The 17674-nt window shown below is 34.1% G+C and overlaps 2 protein-coding genes across 2 annotated transcripts; one reads left to right on the forward strand and one right to left on the reverse strand.

The window, feature by feature from the left end:
• Positions 1-5190: 5190 nt before the first annotated feature.
• On the reverse strand, positions 5191-7755 carry LOC140960242 (protein PLANT CADMIUM RESISTANCE 4-like). Its single transcript, XM_073418437.1, has 4 exons — positions 7104-7755; positions 6106-6177; positions 5797-6009; positions 5191-5436 (listed from the first exon to the last, which is right to left on the reverse strand). Exons 1-4 carry the CDS (start codon positions 7537-7539, stop codon positions 5348-5350), a joined length of 810 nt encoding a protein of 269 aa, XP_073274538.1. The 5' UTR covers positions 7540-7755; the 3' UTR covers positions 5191-5347.
• Positions 7756-14106: 6351 nt separating this feature from the next.
• On the forward strand, positions 14107-16640 carry LOC140959547 (VAMP-like protein YKT61). Its single transcript, XM_073417446.1, has 6 exons — positions 14107-14478; positions 15248-15345; positions 15429-15533; positions 15741-15806; positions 16081-16167; positions 16382-16640. Exons 1-6 carry the CDS (start codon positions 14283-14285, stop codon positions 16430-16432), a joined length of 603 nt encoding a protein of 200 aa, XP_073273547.1. The 5' UTR covers positions 14107-14282; the 3' UTR covers positions 16433-16640.
• The last annotated feature ends 1034 nt before the right edge of the window (positions 16641-17674 follow it).

The following is a 17674-nucleotide window of genomic DNA, read 5'->3' on the forward strand; positions in this document are numbered from 1 at the left end:
CGTTCAATTAAGTAAAGTTGAACCGAAGTTTGCAATATTCGATTGCTGTTATAAAATATTCACATGAAAAAGAAAAGTTAAAACTGAGGCTGTTAGTTTCAGCTCAATGAGCAATAATCAAATACGCACATACAGATTGAATGCTCTGGTTTGAAATTATCACTTATTTTTTACTTACATTTGGTATTATCACTTACCATTTTAATATACTTGAAATCTTTTACCCATTTTTCTTGGCTAAAAAAAAAAAAAAACATATACAATACAAGATTGCAAAAGGGAAGGGTAAAAGAGGCGAACAAATAACGAATGAATATTAAGGAGTCGTCCTAATGATAGTTGACTCTGACGACCCAAGCTGCACAGCACTTCCTGTCTTAGGTCTATGGCAGCCTTTGACCGAATCTTTGCCGGCCATCATTTTCCCCACCTCAACTTTAATTAATTAAAATAACATTTTTTTATCCCTATGGATATTTCCTTTTTCTTTTATTTCTCCCTTTAATCCATGATTAACCCATGTTTTTTATATGTTTGTCAATGTGTGCTTTAAAACGTGTCTTAACAAAAGATTTAACCTTAATTATTTCATTTAAAAGTGATTTATACTCTATTCAAATGCCCATTCAAATTATTTGCATTGGGGTTCGCTCCAAAATTTTTATTTTTTATGTATTATATCAATCATTTTCATATTACAACTTAAATTGTATATTCTCATTAAACTTTTAGATTTATTCAACATTTACCTGAGAAAAGTATAATTAGAAAGACATCGCATAAAGTTTAAAATCCCGATAAGAATAGTTAAGGCATATCTCTTTAAGGACACCTACCATACTGTTAAATGGGTGTTATAATACCCATTTAACACCCCTCTCCATTGTGAGTGGGCGTGGTATGGGCCGTTCAAGTGTCAGTTTATTTTTTTTAAAAAATTGAACCACCTTTTTAGAAATCGTCGCTGATTTGCTGACATACGGGTCCCATGTGTTTTGAATTATTTTAATTATATTTTATGAACGCCCCTCTGTCCGGGTTTTTTTTTAATAAAATTGGACATTTAGCGACGGTTTTTAAACGTTGTTTCCTTATTTAATGTTATTTGATATATTGGTTTAAAGTAGTTGTTGGAATCACCAACTTCGTGCCGACTTAGTTGAACATATTTGATCACAATACAACAACAATCCTTGAATTAGTATTTTGCATCTTCTCTTAAGTTTAATTTATTTTTTTTATTTTTATGCAAGTGTTATTAATTATTATATGTTGTACCGTTTTATTTTAGGTTTATAATAAATTTTTAATTTTGAATAAGTGATATTCATAAAATTAAATTATTTTACGTACTAAATATATAAAAACATATTATTATTAATATAAAATAATAATAATTTAAATTTCTTAAAAAATTTGAAATTGAATTTATTTAATTTAAAGTAAGAATAAGATGAATGAGTGGACAGCGGGATTTACAAATAATGAGTGTGAATGTTAAAATGAATGTGAGAGAATAGATGTGTTAATGTAATGTGTATGTGGCACGTGGATCCTACGATTTTTGATGAGGTTGTTGGTGTTATAATGCATAAAATATAATATAAACGATTGATTGATAAGAACCTCTGGCTACCAAAGTCAATACCCCTTGTTCCCCGAACAATTTCATATAAAAAATTTCACAAATACAAACGAACAAGGTCAAATTTGGCTTTTCACATATAAATCAATTAATGGGTGCCCATAAACCATCACATAAAAATTCGGTACGTCTCTATTTTATTCATCGTCTTTTAGTACAATTTACAATTCATTCCGGAAAAGCACCACAAAGAAAGAAACATGCATGCAACACACAAAAACACAGACTTCCTTCTCTTTTGTACTTCTTTGATTTCCCATTCCCTGTCTCCATCATCCGCTTATATTGGATCTTCCTATATCTCCATTATCTTCATCATCGATTCACAAAACCAGAAATCACAGAAAAAATTTGAAGGAATACGAAAAAGAGAAGGTAAAAAACTTGTTTCTATGTGTTGTTTCCAGGGTACGAATGATGAGATTGTTGATTGGTCTCACGGTAAGCGACTGTGGAAACTTTCCAGGGATAAATACGATCCAAGGCAGCGGGCACTGTAATCTTGAAACATTTCCAGAGTACATTAAACACCTGCGCAGATTCATGAACGCGATGGAAAAGCATTCTTTCTCAAAACGCCCCGAGTGTAACGGAATCCGAACATAATAGACGCTTGAGATTCGGCAAAAAATAAGTGCTCAGTTCTTTTTATCTCGCTTAGTAACTACCGCAGATCTTACTTGGTGTGATTTTATCGAAGATTGGACACGCATTATGCGAGTTAGGAACGAGTTTAGTGGATCCATCAAAGTCGATATGCTTGGCAAAGAACATGTAGTTGAAAGTAGGACTGTGGTTCTTGAAGCTTTATCTCATCTGATGTTGGTGCTTAAGACATTGTTGATACCTTTGAAAACATCCTATGCCAAAAATCTGTGTCATCTCTTTTGTAACTACTGTTCTATTCTTTTCTGCTTTTCTTTNTTATATTTATTTCATTAAAAGCATAAAGAGATATTTAAATCACCAGTTAATTTTTTTTATTATTAAAATGTTAGAAAATGAATGGATTATTTAAAGATGTGCCTTGTAATAATTTAAAAACAATGTGTATTATACTCAATAATTAAAACTACATATTCATAAGTAATGGATTTAATGTAAAATAACATAAAATTATGAATAAGTAAAATTAGAAAATCAACAACAGTTACAGGAGTAAGTGTAGCGCCCTTACCCAAGCCACTACTAAACAGACTAATAAGCATGCAACATTAAATCTTAGTAACAACAATTAAACAGCGGAAACCAAATAACTTAATCATCTTACAACCCAAATGAAAACAGAACAAACAACAGCAGTCTTAAACATTAATACAATCATATCGAAAACATAATTCTGAACGAGAAAACGATAAACCACACATAAAACCTCCACTGGATCACCACCGAAAACCCAACTGCTCTAGCCACTGCCCTGGTCGTCCGCACCGTCCAACCTAAGACCTGCCCCGAGGAATGAGGTGCCCAAGATGAAAACAAGGACGTGAGCGACAATCGCCCAATACGAGAATGTACGCCCACTACGAGAATGTACGAGTATACAAACTGATATGATGCATGCGAAATGCAATATGCTCGGATATCAAGGATCAAGTCAAGAATCTCATGCTCAGTCTAGAGGCGCCTGAGTGTGTAGTCTCTGATCTGCCCTAGGCATGTTTTGGCTCCCCCACTCATCATCAAGACGTGCACCTACAATGTCCAGGTCATCAGAGCCCGCGGGTCCCGTCGGACACTGTAGCTCTCGATGCCTCATCGTCTACGATACAGAATAGGGCTGAGCGGCCCCAACAAACGAGGTATATCTCAAAAGATATCAGGCTCAACATGATATGTCATGCATAATATGCAAAAGCAGTAAAACATGTATAATGCAACACATAAATATGCAGCATATAAGTGTGTATACTACGCTTGGATATCTCAGTCAGTACATCACGTACCTCACTAAAACAATCTGACAGAAAGCTCTTAACCTAAACAATACCAACAATATGAAATCACTATCAAACCAGATTCTGAATTACCAAACATGCTATAAAGTTCTTCCTAAAGGCTTTAGGATTATACCTGCGTCCGTCGTCAGCCCGCTGATGATGTCTCGATCTCAGCTCACTGACCCCCCTTCGAGTCGACACTAGCTCCGAAACTTCCCGACACCAAAGTGCCCTAGAAACTGGCTAGAAAACCTAAGGTAAAAGACTATAACTCTCTCTCTGAAGGATGCGGTGTAGGAAACAAAAGAATTCGGCTTCCATTTATAGANTTGAATATCTGAGTAAAGAGTTATGCTCATTCTACCAAAATGTGTCGGCCGTGCAGGAACGACGATACACACGACACATTTCGGGGCGCTTTTGGCTTGTCTTCCACAATGATTTGAACATAACTCAAAACATAAAAGTTGTAGCTCTACTTCTTGGCTTTCTAATGAACTTGGCTTCCTATCTATGTGATTCATAGTCAGATAATTATGCAAAAAATTGTAAGAACTGCCATATTTTTCATCACATTTCCTACATTTCTATACCAACTTCCATTACAATATTTTACCTACACATCTTACTATCACTATTTAGACACATATTCATTTTCACTACACCATGAACAATATAGAAACCATAATCAATCTCAATAATCAATATCTCAATCGATGTCAATAGGTTCATACGCATAATATAAGGAGCACTAGCTGCATCATTCATGTAAATCATAATGAATCAGATAAGCGCATAACAAATGACATAAACATATTAATCATTTGTACGAGTAACCAGGCATTACATTATGAATGATAATAAAGATCAAAGAAAATATTTTAGTAATTTTAAAATTTTTTAAAAAGTGAACATGATAATGATAAGACAATACATAAATTTACTAAAATAAATTTTTATAATATTTTTTCATTGACATAAATTTTAGTTATTTTATGCAATTCAAACTTAATAACATAATAGAGATACAAACAATTTTGATATAAAATATAAAATATAGAATTATGAAAAAAGAAAATGCAAGTACTGCTGTACTGATTAAACCAAGTGTTGGAGCAACCACTTAATTCCTTTGGATGAAAAATGTTATCGATCGGAAGGATTTCACTCACAAAATTTGAGTTCAAATCGGACACACATGGTTTGTATCTGAGTCCTTTCCAATGTTTTTACATGATTTGAGTCAATTTTACAAATTCACATGTTTAAAAGTACCCAACATGTTGTAATTACTATTTTGAAAACAATTTGTTTTACAACGAATCCGGTTGATATAATATAATATTATTTTTTGTCTTGTATATTTTTCTATTTGCGTTTTGGTTTATATATATATATCGTTAAATTATAGTATTAATCTATTATATTCATTGTTTTTTTTATAATTTTAATCATTTTTTTGGCATAACATTGATGAGACACTAACTAGCACAATGTCACAATAAGTATTATATTTCCGATGAAAAATGATTAAACACTATCAAAATCAAAAGATATAAGACTATGACTTAAATTTGACTACACAGAATAGCAAAACATAAGCATATAGCCGGCTAGTTTACTACATTATCGTTTACACACCCCAAATTTGAAAATTAAAAAAAAAAATACACACAATAACACCAAAACTAATCAAACACACTCAGTATAACATAAATTCAATGTATGTTACACGTAATAAATTTGCCATTGGTACATTTGCTCACAGCATCATCCTTTGCCCTGGCGGAGGTGTCATTCCGAACTGCTGGTTCTGATGTTGCCTCATCTTCGCCTGATTCCCCTGCCAACCTATCCAAAAGACACACAAAAAAAAAAATTTGGTAAAATTGTTTTTTCCGCCATCATGAGTATGTGCGATTTTAGTATGTTATATTGTCAAAATTAAGTTTTCGTAGATCTTTGTTTTTGTATTTTAGTCATTTATTTCTAGAGAAGTTCTTGTGTGGCACTGAATACATTAGCTTCATGTTAGTATCACGTCAATGACATGTGGAAAAGGACTAAAATTGTCAAAACAACAAAAATTAGGAGACTAAAACTGAAATTCGACAACATATCGAATTTGATTTTTGAAGAGTTTCATTTGACTAAAATCCAAGACTTGGCCGATTATGATTTAGTAATTAAGGATTTGAGGCATTTACTTACCAATAGTAGGGTCATATCCCATATGCTGAAGCTCTCTATACTCTTGACACAGAGCACACCATTCACAAAAACAGTGAACCAACCAGTCCTGTGCTGGTGACTCCATCAGCCCGAATCTAGCCCTCAACTTGGTTCTATACGTGCATGACATTATACACGGTATCGCGATACAAAACGCAATGCAACCATACAACATCCCACTCGTTGCGCATGCTATATAACACAGACATTAAATCGAACCATATAAACAAAGCGTATAAATTAATAAATATCTAAACAGTGTGTATGTATGTTGAATTGATCACTCACTGGTGTTGCCAGAATCCAATATCTCCGCAATCTGCCCAAACGTTACGCAGGGAAAGCACGCCGTGATGAGAGCTGCATAAATGTTTTACTCGTATAGTTAATCGTTTAGGTTGCTTTTACTCGGAAGTCAGCATGATTAGAATTGGATTTGATTAATAATTACCCATCTTTACCTATCATTAAGTTATTCCATGTCAAGTCTTATTTAAAATTAATCTATTAATATCAATTATTTGCTAAATAATTTATATAAAAAAACATATTTATAATTTACATATATTTTAAACCAAATTAAAATAAGTAAATTTATATTATTGAAGTGTCAAAAAAATTATTTATAAGACTTTGATTTAAAAAAACTTAAATAAATATAATAATAAATAAAATTAAATGTAACATTTCTAGATAATTATTACTGACTGATATAATGCAACATTATTAAAGATTATATTATTAAACATATTAAGAAACTTAGAAAAATGTTAAATATATATTTATTTTGAATTAAAATTATTATTTTTTAGAAAAATTAAGGAAGATCATAAAATATTTTAATAATAAATTAGTTAAAACAAAGATAATTAAATATATAATATAAAAATGTGAAAATAATATTTTCTACCGCAGTTATAATTTAACTTTATTTATACAAAGTGTAGTGATCAAAGGTTGGGATTTAAAATTTAATCATAATATCAATTCTAATCAAAATCAATCAAACTAAACAAATTATTATTTACGTATAATTCTATAAAATCACTATATAATTTATCTATGCAATTCAATCATTTAAAGTAAAGGCAACCTTAATTAATTGATATGATCATTCTTAAATTTTGTGGCATGCATTTTTTAAAGAAACTAAAGTTTTTAATCATACGAAAAATTTACTGTGGAAAAAATATAATATTGGGACTGGTTAAAGGGAACTGATTACTTTAGATTTCGAAATCTAAAATATGTATCATAATGCAAATTTGAAGGGAATAAGTGAGTACCATTTTGAGGATCATTCATGCAATCAAAGAGATTACTGTTCCAAGCCTTATCTTGTTGAGGTGCGACGAAATTGAATGGCGGAACCGGCGAAGCCATCACCGGATGGCCCATCTGCGGCTGCGGCGGCGGCGGCGGCGGCACCTGATGAGCAAAATGCATGTTTGCTGGAGGGGGAACATGCTGATTAGGAAGCTCATGATATTCACTATTCTGTGGAGGATATTGTGCAGGTATTTGATGATCTTGATGATGATCTTGAGAAGAAACATAGTACAAGTCGTCGTCTTCTTCTTCTCCTGTGTGCGGGCGGTTCTTTTGGGGTTTATTGTTACTTGGCGCTTGGGATCTCGTCTTAGTCACTGGCCGCTCGCTTTCAGGGAATGAATCGTCGATCGTTTCTTGAACTTGCGGTTCGTTGTTTCCGACGCGGCCCATGGCGGATTGTTTTCCTACACTACTCTTGGTTTATTGCTTCTTGTGGCCTGGTATGTGCATGTATGTATGTGTCTAGGTCAAGGTTATAATGTGATCTTTTAATGAGAAGAAATGGGAAATTATTATAGGCTAGTTGTCAATAGTGTATGGCACTTTGCAGTTTTAGGAGACTTTGGGCTGGCAAACATCACTTGGGATTTGAACATTTTGTTTAAATAATTGGATTCATTTGGAAATTAATGGAAATGATCACTACTAGTAGTTAATATATATAGATTAATGTTTAAAGGTACCACCAATATATTGTTACAACGATATTTATAACTATTATATCGCGAGATTTTACTGTTATATCGCCAGATTTTGTATTCAATATATATNTGTCAGAATCTCATTCGTCTAGTTGGATTTCTCGAGATAACGTAATCGGAAGTAGATCGGGTTATCCATTTAAAATTCGATGGATCCAACAGATTAATCCCAAATTATCAATTCGTTAATAATACTTAATTAACAACTCTTTAATTATCTCTTAATTAATACTTCATTCAAAATAAGAATTCGGATCATTACAATAAGTAAATATAAATATTTATAAAATACATTTATAACATAATTGTTTATCGATTATATTCATGTAAAAAAATGTTTAATAGCAAAAGTGAATGAAATAGAAACATATACATATATCATTTTTACTATGACCATTTTTCTTAAACTTGCTATATGTAATGTAATATCGTCATGTATAATAAATAAAAGATATGCTTTTACATATTTAATTAATATTTAAAAAATATAAATCTAGGTTTTTTGTGTNCACACACACGGGGTAAAGAAGTTTTTTTGGTTGTATTTCGTTTGGAGACTTGGACAACTCTTTTTTTTAAAAAAAAAAATTGGAACATTGACTTTATATTTCGTCCTAATTCGAAAGTCGCCGGCCCCATGGAGAAATTATAATGTCTCACACACATATATAAGTTTTGTTATGATTTTCATTGTGTCAACTTCAATTACAACAATGACGTATTACTCACATATTTGATATACAATTTTGATATGTTTCATCACATCTAACAGATAAGTGTCGCTATATTGATGAGTACAAAGATGGGCACATCTATTGGACATAGTAAGAAATCTGTATATATCCTAATAATAAAACAAGAGATCCAAATAATAACTACCTTTTGGTAAAAACTTTTTCCTGATTCCAAAATTGTTCTTTACATTTTAATTTTAATTCATGCAATTTTGTTCTTAAATTTAACCATTTCCAAAAAATATAATATTATTTTTCTTGGATATTATCATATTTAAATTTTTATATTTTATTTATTGAATTATTATTGATATGCGTTTAATTTATTTAGAATAATAAGAAAGCGTCGGATCAACCACTTCCTTTAATTTGAATACAAAATCTAACATAATTTAATTATATTTTTATATAAACGTAATCCACAAAGAAATTTTATATGTAAACTTGTTAGAATATTCACAAGGTTAGTTCAACCTTACTCTTTGGGTATTACTGGTCTGTAAAGATTGATCCAATGACTATGACAGAGTCACATAAACTTTTCATGTAATACATAACTCGTGTAAAAAAAGATATGTGACCCATTTTTAACCCCAAGATCTAACTTGGGGTACTCTAAGAGTAAGATCGAGTAAATATTCAAGAATTCAATGTCATGAACCAAAATCATCGTCATTTTATCTCCGAAAATTTGTACTCTAAATTAACCTAGAGGGTCCGAAACTACTTTATTTTGAGCTCGACGGATAAAGATAAAAAAAAAAAAAAATTACTCGAATTCGAGTTATTTATATTGAAACATAGTGGTGGAAAAAAATAAGAACAGATAGTTGACTTGGGAAAGCATGACAGATGATGGATATGGTTGGACTTTTGGCAATAGTTGACTCCGCGTTTAAGCCATGTGCTGCTGCGCTTCACGTTCTTGCACTACACATTATACTCCCATTTCACACTTAGTTTCAATTTGTTTCAACAATTGGGAGGATTATATTAAAACTTACATATATATATATTGTTATTATAGTATATGAATTTAATCAAAAATATTATTGATCACGTTTGATTACAAGAAGAAAAAAAAAGTTGGAAGTTTGAAATGTTTGGTTTGAAGTTATTATATTTTTGCACCATTTTTAGAGAAATTTAAATTACATCTCGAAATCTCGGTATTCGACTAGATCGCCAAATCTCTCTATGTGAAGATATAAAAGTTTGTCCAATTATTGGTTATGAGTGAACAAATTTGGTTGATTATTGAACTAATTTTATTTTTCGTCGAGTCAAATTTTTGGACGGTTGATATAATTGTTTAAGGTCGTTGTTTTTGATGAAATAAGACAGCATATGCTTTGTTTGGCTAAAGTAATCCTTTTTGTATAAATATGGCATGTTTATCTGAGATGAACAACAAATATAAACGAGTAATTAATGAGCTGCTACAAAATCTAATGACTTAATTTTAGGAATAGGTCTCTTGTGAAACAGCCTCACGAATCTTTATCTGTGAGACGGGTCAATCCTACCGATATTCACAATAAAAAGTAATAATCTTAGCATAAAAAGTAATATTTTTTCATGGATGACCCAAATAAGATATGTCTATCTGTTTCACAAAATACGACCCGTGAGACCGTCTCACACAAATTTTTGCCTAATTTTAGTTTGTCTACTCGGGGTTCACTTTGAATGTAGCATTGATAAATTGCTCTTATGCTAGGAATAGCTCAACCTCAATAAAACAAAAAAAGAAATAGCAAGCAAATGTTAAAAGTCATGAGTTAAACTAGGTGAGAGTAGTCGGCAAAAGACATAAACAAGTAATTAACTCCTGAGAAGTCCTAATGTTAGCACCATTTTTTTTTAGGTTCAAATCGTACTCTTTTATCAATTTTTTTTTCTATCTTTGCACCTAAGGGGTCATTGAGTCGGTAGGACAGATTTACACTTACTGAGAGGTCTTGTGTTCGAATCATTTTGCCCTTATCTTCTCAGTTGAGCTTGTTATATATGGCTTGCACAGTGCGGCTTATCTAGTCCGAGTGATTTGCAGGCTACTACGTTGACATGTGGGTTTACTCAGAGCGTACAAAAAATAGTGGTTGTGGGTTTGCAGGTATTTGCATGCTTTGCGATTATCCTGCACGTGTTTTATTTGATACAGGAGCATCTCACTCATTCATATCTCATGCATTTGTTGCATCTCATGACATTCTGTGTACTCCATTGTATGAGACGTTATCGATAGCCACGCCAGCAGGAAAGATTATTTTGTCTGAACAATTTGTGCTTATTTGTGTATTGATATATGAGGATAATGTGATATTTCTGAATCTGATTGTCCTCCCAATGCACGACTTTGATTGTATTGTTGGCATGGATATCTTGATAGCCAATCGAGATACTGTTGATTGTGTTCATGGAGTGGTTCGATTTCGACCTGTTGATGGACCCAAGTGGAATTTTTATGGCAAAGGTTCCCAAGCAAAAATTCCTTTGGTACCCTATCTGGAAATGTTCCAACTTTTGTTTAGCGGGGATGAGGGTTTTCTTATATATGTTGTTGATATGTCTAAGATAACCTTATATATCTGATAATCTCGTTGCTAAGGCGTTTCCGGATGTATTTCTCGATGAGATTCCTGATTTTCCTCTTCATCAAGAAGTCGAATTTAGCATTGATCTTATGCCGAGGACTGCGCCTATATCTAAAGCTCCTTATCGCATGGCACCTCTTGAATTGAAAGAACAATTACATGATCTTCTTGATAAGAGATATATTCGACCGAGTGTATCGCCTTGGGGAGCTCCAGTTTTATTTGTTGGAAAGAAAGATGGTACTATGCGAATGTGTATCGATTATAGGCAACTAAATCGGGCTACTGTGAAAAACAAGTATCCACATCCTTGTATTGATTATTTATTTGATCAGCTTCAGGGTACTTCTGTTTACTCTAAGATTGATCTTTGTTCTGGTTATCTTCAAGTACGAGTTCAAGTTGAGTTGAAGACGAGATTGACAACAGCACTTGTGCTTACTATCCCCTCAGGTACCGGAGGATTTGTAGTGTGTACAGATGCATCTGATAAAGGTTTGGGATGTGTTCTGATGCAACATGGCAAGGTGGTTGCTTATGCGTCTCGTCAATTAAAATCTCATTAAAATCGTTATCCTGATCACGATCTTGAATTGGCTGCCATTGTATTTGCTCTGAAGATTTGACGTCATTATTTGTACGAAAAAAAGTTTGTTATTTATTCGGACCATAAAAGTCTGAAGTATCTCTTTTCCCAATATGATTTGAATATGATGCGACGCAAACGGATGGATTTCTTGAAGGATTTTGATTGGGAGATTCAGTATCACTCGGAATCGGTGAATGTTACTGCGGATGCCTTTAGTCGTAAAGTTCACGAATCTGTGTTAGCTTCTGTTAATGTTGCCAAAGTACACGAGGATATATGTACTTCTGGTTGGACTTTTCACTCGAATTGGAATTCTGTCACCATCTCTTCATTGCAAATTGAGCCTAATTTGATATCTAAAATACGAAGGGCCCAACGAAACGATGCTCAGATTCAAAAGTCTAAAGAACTTGTATCTGCAGGACATCCTTCTGGATTTCAGATTTCTTCTGATGGTTCTTTACGACTTAATGGTCGGCTGGCAGTTCCTGATAATTTTGAATTGAAATCTGCTCTTCTTCGTGAAGCACATTGTAGTAAATATAGTATTCACCCTGGATGCCGAAAAATGTATTTGACATTGAGACGTAAATTTTGGTGGAGACGTATGAAGAAGGACATTGCTGAATTTATTACAAAATGTCTTGTCTGCCAGCAAGTGAAAGCCGAGAGAATAAAACCGAGAGGATTACTCCATAGTCTAGAAATCCCAAAATGGAATTGGGAACATATTGCTATGGATTTTGTGACTCATTTACCTAGTTCGAGAATATTGTGAGACTGCATGGTGTGCCAGTCTCGATTGTATCAGCTCGTGATCTCAGGTTTGCTTCTAAATTCTATGATAGTTTCCAAGAAGCGATGGTTATGCATTAGGCTATGAATACTGCTTATCATCCTCAAACTGATGGCAAGACTGAGCGTACAATTCAAACATTAGAAGATAAGATATGTTACGTGCTATTGTGATGGATTTTCACATTGGATGGCAAGATGTCTTACCATTGGTAGAATTTTTTATAATAATAGTTTCCAAACGAGTATTGGTATGGCACCGTTTGAAGCCTTATACGGGATACGATGTAGGTCACCGTTAGTCTGAGATGAAATTGGTGAGAGACACATGACTGGACCTGAAATGATACAGGAAATGAATGATAAGGTTCAGTTGATTCGACAGCGAATGAAAACTGCTCAGGATCGTCAAACGAGTTATGCGAATAAACGAAGACGACCCTTAGAATTCCAGAAAAGTGATAAAGTGTTTTTGAAAATATCTCCCTTTAGAGGTACTGCTCGATTTGGTATGCGAGGAAAATTATCTCCTCGATATGTTAGTCCATACGAGATCTTTGACCGAGTTGGGGATCTTGCTTATTGGTTGGCATAGTCACCGGCTTTATCTGTCATTCACGATGTGTTTCATGTGTCTATGTTGAGAAAGTATGAACCTGATCCATCACATGTACTTCAACCCGATGAGGTTGAGCATGATCCTTCACTTTCCTATGTTGAGCAACATGTTCGCATTATGGATCAGAATGAGAAGATATTGCGTAATAAAGTGATTCCACTAGTTCGAGTACAATGGACACGACATGGTATGGAAGAGTCCACGTGGGAATTGGATAGCAAAATGCGAGAAGCATATCCGTACTTGTTTGATTATATTCCACATGTTCTGTTGTATTCAATGTATAATGATCCATTTATTGATTTTAGTTTTGATATGTACTATAACTGGTGATGTATTATATATTTACAGATGTTATGTACATAGAGATTTCGAGGACGAAATCTTTTAAGTGGGGGAAAATATAAGGATCTTGTATCGTATTATCTTAAATCATATTGTGATTATCGATAATTCATGAAATTGTTATGTGATGACGTGTATAATGTATATTATTGATGATGAAAGTAAGAAATGTGTTTGTGATAATGAAATAATTGAATAGTAATTGATTTGTGTTTGAATGATGTACTGAACCGCAATCGAAAAGTGACACATTTTACAGTTTTCAGCATATTTATCTAGTATTAGTCCAAATGAAATGCAACCAATTTCATTGANGTGAGACGGATCAACCCTACCGATATTCATAATAAAAAATAATACTTTTACCATGTAAAATATATTTTTTCATGGATAACCCAAATAAGATATTCGACCAACGAAATTGATCAACGAGACCATCTCAAAATATTTTTTTTGAAAATATAAAATCAAAAGGAGAATCTAAACATCACCAAGTGCCTACATGTTTGTAATAATCCCAAACATTACCGATATATATATATATATCTATCTATATATAAGATTTATAATTTAACCCATCCCCCAAACTTAGCGTATCGAATCGTTTGTTTCCAGATTAAGATGTCGTCTCACGCGGACTCTTGATCTCCACTTTCTCATTACATCCCTGGACGGAATATTATCCTCTCTGGAATTTCGCCAACAAATCGAGAAACTTTTGGCGGCGGGAGGTGTTACAGCAAGTCCAAGAAAATGGTGAAGATCACGGCTTTGATGTTATTAAAATGCGACCCGGAGGGTTCGGAGCCGGTGATCCTGGCAAACGCATCGGATCTAAGCAGTTTCGGGTTCTTTCAACGGCCCAGCGTAAGGGAGTTCGTCGTTTTCGTGGGTCGGACCGTAGCGAAACGGACCCCTCCCGGACAACGCCAGTCCGTACAACATGAAGGTTCGTTTTTTGGATTGTAATGGGGTGGGAACTTGTTGTTTTCTCTCTGTTTTTGTATATTTCTTTGTTTGAGTTGATGATTTTTATAGGGAATTGATTTTTATAGGGAATTGTGCTGGGTTTTGCTTATGTGGGTTTGGCTTTGGCTTTGAATGAAGTGGGATAAAATTGCAAATTTCATATTAAGACCTCATCTTGTATTGCAATTCTCTCTCCGGTAGATGCTAGAGAGGATTTGCAGTATCAGTGTGTCGTCTTGGACTGTTGGACATCACTCGGTTTAATGGAATACGCTTCAATTCATGGTGATTTGAGCGGCATGAAATAGTAAAATACTCGTGTTTGATGAAGAAGCTTTAATCATCATTCCCTTCGCACAATCTTTTGAGCATTAGCCATGACTTTTGAAGTTTTTGAAATTACATAACTCATCTAAAAGTTTGGGAACTATGGAAAAAGACCTGCAACTTATGTTGTTCTTGGAAATAATTATTGCTTATTTAGGATGCAAATCGTTTTTTTTCTCTTTTCTTTATGAGCAGCTAACTTGTTTAGTTAGGATGAAAGAAATAAAGGTTTCCGGGTGCTTTATATTGGAGGAAGAGAAGGCAGAGCACTTCATAGGTTTTTATCATGTTTTGGCTTCTATCCGTATGGACCATATCGAATTTTCAAGTTCATCTGTGATTTTTTGTTTAGAAGAATCTTACATTGTTAGTCTTGTGGCTGTCTGAATTGTGTTTTGTGTGGACCACGGGCTGGAAATCAGAATACATGGTTCATGCGTACAATAGGAATGGCTTGATCTCGTTGGGTTTTATGGATGATCACTATCCAGTCCGGAGTGCGTTTTCATTACTCAACCAGGTAATATTCTTTTGGAATTAATTGAGATAGTTATTCTTCTATTGACTAGTCTCAAATTAGGAAGGTTATGATTATTTTTTCAGGTATTGGATGAATACATAAAAAACTTCAGTGATTCATGGAAAACTGTCCAAGCCGATAGTACTCAACCATGGCCCTATCTAACGGAGGCAATCACCAAGTTTCAGGTATTGAAGTCTCTATGCCTAATGTTTTTGAAAGCAGAGGCACTATCAATGAGAATTTCCAGCAGTAGATTTTTCTCCGTACCATCTTCCTCAATGCTTTCAGAAGTTTATCATTGTGTATCGACCCAAACAAGTGCTCACAAATATGTGTCCGTTGCTCTATGTTTATTACCTTTTGTCTTAACTTGTTTAGCTTAAACTTTTCAGGACCCTTCTGAGGCCGACAAGCTGCTTAGAATTCAACGTGAATTGGATGAAACCAAAATTATTCTTGTGAGTGTTTCTCTTCCAATTTTAGCACCGGTGGCATATATTTGGATGTTTCCCAATTCAGCATTTGGTCATATACAAGCAGATGTTAGTTTCAAAATTTTGCTTCTTTATTTAAAAAGTTAAAAGTAATTGTCCGTTTAAGACCATCGCAGTGATGTCAATTATTTAAATGATCAGTAATTGCGTGAAATCGATTTTTTCTTCTTTTCCTCTGTTTAGGTTCCTTTCTTAAACCTTAATTTGTTATATAATATATACTTTGCTTTCATCTCAGCACAAGACTATTGACAGTGTCCTAGCAAGAGGTGAGAAGCTAGATAGTTTGGTGGATAAAAGTTCCGATCTAAGCGCAGCCTCTCAGGTTCGTATATTTAACTTTGCTTTTTTTTTTTCCACTAGTTTTTTAAACACATTCTTAGAGTTTACGTCATAACGTTGACACCTAAGTTTTCAATCTGCACCAATAGATGAATCGAACACGCTTATCTCACACTTCGTTTAACATGGTCTTTCTTAACACAACCGAGTCTTTTTCTATCTTCTAATAATGGCTGGTTTTGGGTTTCTTGAAACAGATGTTCTACAAGCAGGCTAAAAAAACCAATCAATGTTGTACCATCTTGTAAGTTGCATTTACATTATATCGCGGGGCTGATTGCTTTGGTTCTCTTGTATCTTGGTATTTTATATTTGAGACGAGGAAAACTTAACCCGGTTAAGGTTTTGTAGTATACCTCCTGTGTACGCTTCTTTAGCATGGTTTAATTTATTTATAGCATTATTTGTGCCATATTATAAAGATTCGTAGAAGTTCAAATTTATCAGTTACATTGATGCGCACACTGTTATTTAGAATGACCAACAAAATCATCCAAATTCTTGAATGAACCTCCCCCTCTGATTGCATCGGTGGCAGCCTTGCTCAATATAATTCCGTGGCATGAACCCTTTTCTCAATCCACCTTTCATTTGTTGTCAAGGCCAAAATCCGTGCTAAATCACGAACCAAGCACGGTTTCTGCCACTTCACATACCCTAAGTGCTACATTTAACTGATCCACAAGCAAAGTAGCATTAGCAAATTGGTCGGCCAACATTGGCACTCCAGAATCACACACGACACTGTATGATCATCACACTTGTCGACCCACGAACTTATTTCCGCAGCAGGCACTGAACTGGACCGACCTCTCTCCGTAGGCCCAAAAGTGGCCCGACTGACCATACCCTATCCTGGCCCAAATCTCTCGCAAGATGATCCAAATACACACTTTCCAATTCGCTTGAACACCACCCCATAACTAGCCAGATTTGCCAGAACCGAATCTTTAATGAATTCCTTATCTGGGTCTCCCTCAGCATAGCTCCTATAAACAGATGACAGCTGCCATCAGTGATGAACTGGGGAACTCGGGATTTTGGTAAACTCCACCATGTCGTCAATGTTTTTCTATTTCTCGCCATAAACAGCGAACTATAGACATACCAAAAGCATCAAGGGGTAGAAACAATACCTGGTTAGGTGGTTGGTCCACCCCAAGAACATGTAGCCCGTTTAAGATTCGTGATGACATCATCGAAGCCTCCACACACACCACCACCACCACCACCACCACCTCAATATATGATATTTTCCGGTTTAATTGCTGATTCGTGATGACATCATCAAAGCCTCATTCATCCATCATAATCTTTTCGCATTCGAAGTTTACCCTCCAGTGGTACTCTTAACTCTAAATTTTATACTTACACATATGATTAATTTTAAAGAAGAAACAAAAGGAATAAGAATTGATTACGTGATATTTAAGTAAATAATTTATTATTATAAATTATATTTAAAATTCAATAACATATGCACTGATAAT

The sequence above is a fragment of the Primulina huaijiensis genome, chromosome 15 (assembly GCF_012295235.1).
Source record: "Primulina huaijiensis isolate GDHJ02 chromosome 15, ASM1229523v2, whole genome shotgun sequence".
In the NCBI taxonomy this organism is placed as follows: Eukaryota; Viridiplantae; Streptophyta; class Magnoliopsida; order Lamiales; family Gesneriaceae; genus Primulina; species Primulina huaijiensis.

What these genes read in the sequence shown, in the direction of transcription:
- LOC140959547 (XM_073417446.1), top strand. Translation starts at nt 14,283, where the DNA reads ATGGTGAAGATCACGGCTTTGATGTTATTAAAATGCGACCCGGAGGGT. An exon ending in AGGCAATCACCAAGTTTCAG is followed by an intron (nt 15,534 to 15,740) that starts GTATTGAAGTCT and finishes TAAACTTTTCAG; the next exon opens with GACCCTTCTGAGGCCGACAA. An exon ending in ATGAAACCAAAATTATTCTT is followed by an intron (nt 15,807 to 16,080) that starts GTGAGTGTTTCT and finishes CTTTCATCTCAG; the next exon opens with CACAAGACTATTGACAGTGT.
- LOC140960242 (XM_073418437.1), bottom strand. Translation starts at nt 7,539, where the DNA reads ATGGGCCGCGTCGGAAACAACGAACCGCAAGTTCAAGAAACGATCGAC. An exon ending in CATGAATGATCCTCAAAATG is followed by an intron (nt 6,178 to 7,103) that starts GTACTCACTTAT and finishes ACATTTATGCAG; the next exon opens with CTCTCATCACGGCGTGCTTT. An exon ending in ATTGGATTCTGGCAACACCA is followed by an intron (nt 6,010 to 6,105) that starts GTGAGTGATCAA and finishes TGTGTTATATAG; the next exon opens with CATGCGCAACGAGTGGGATG.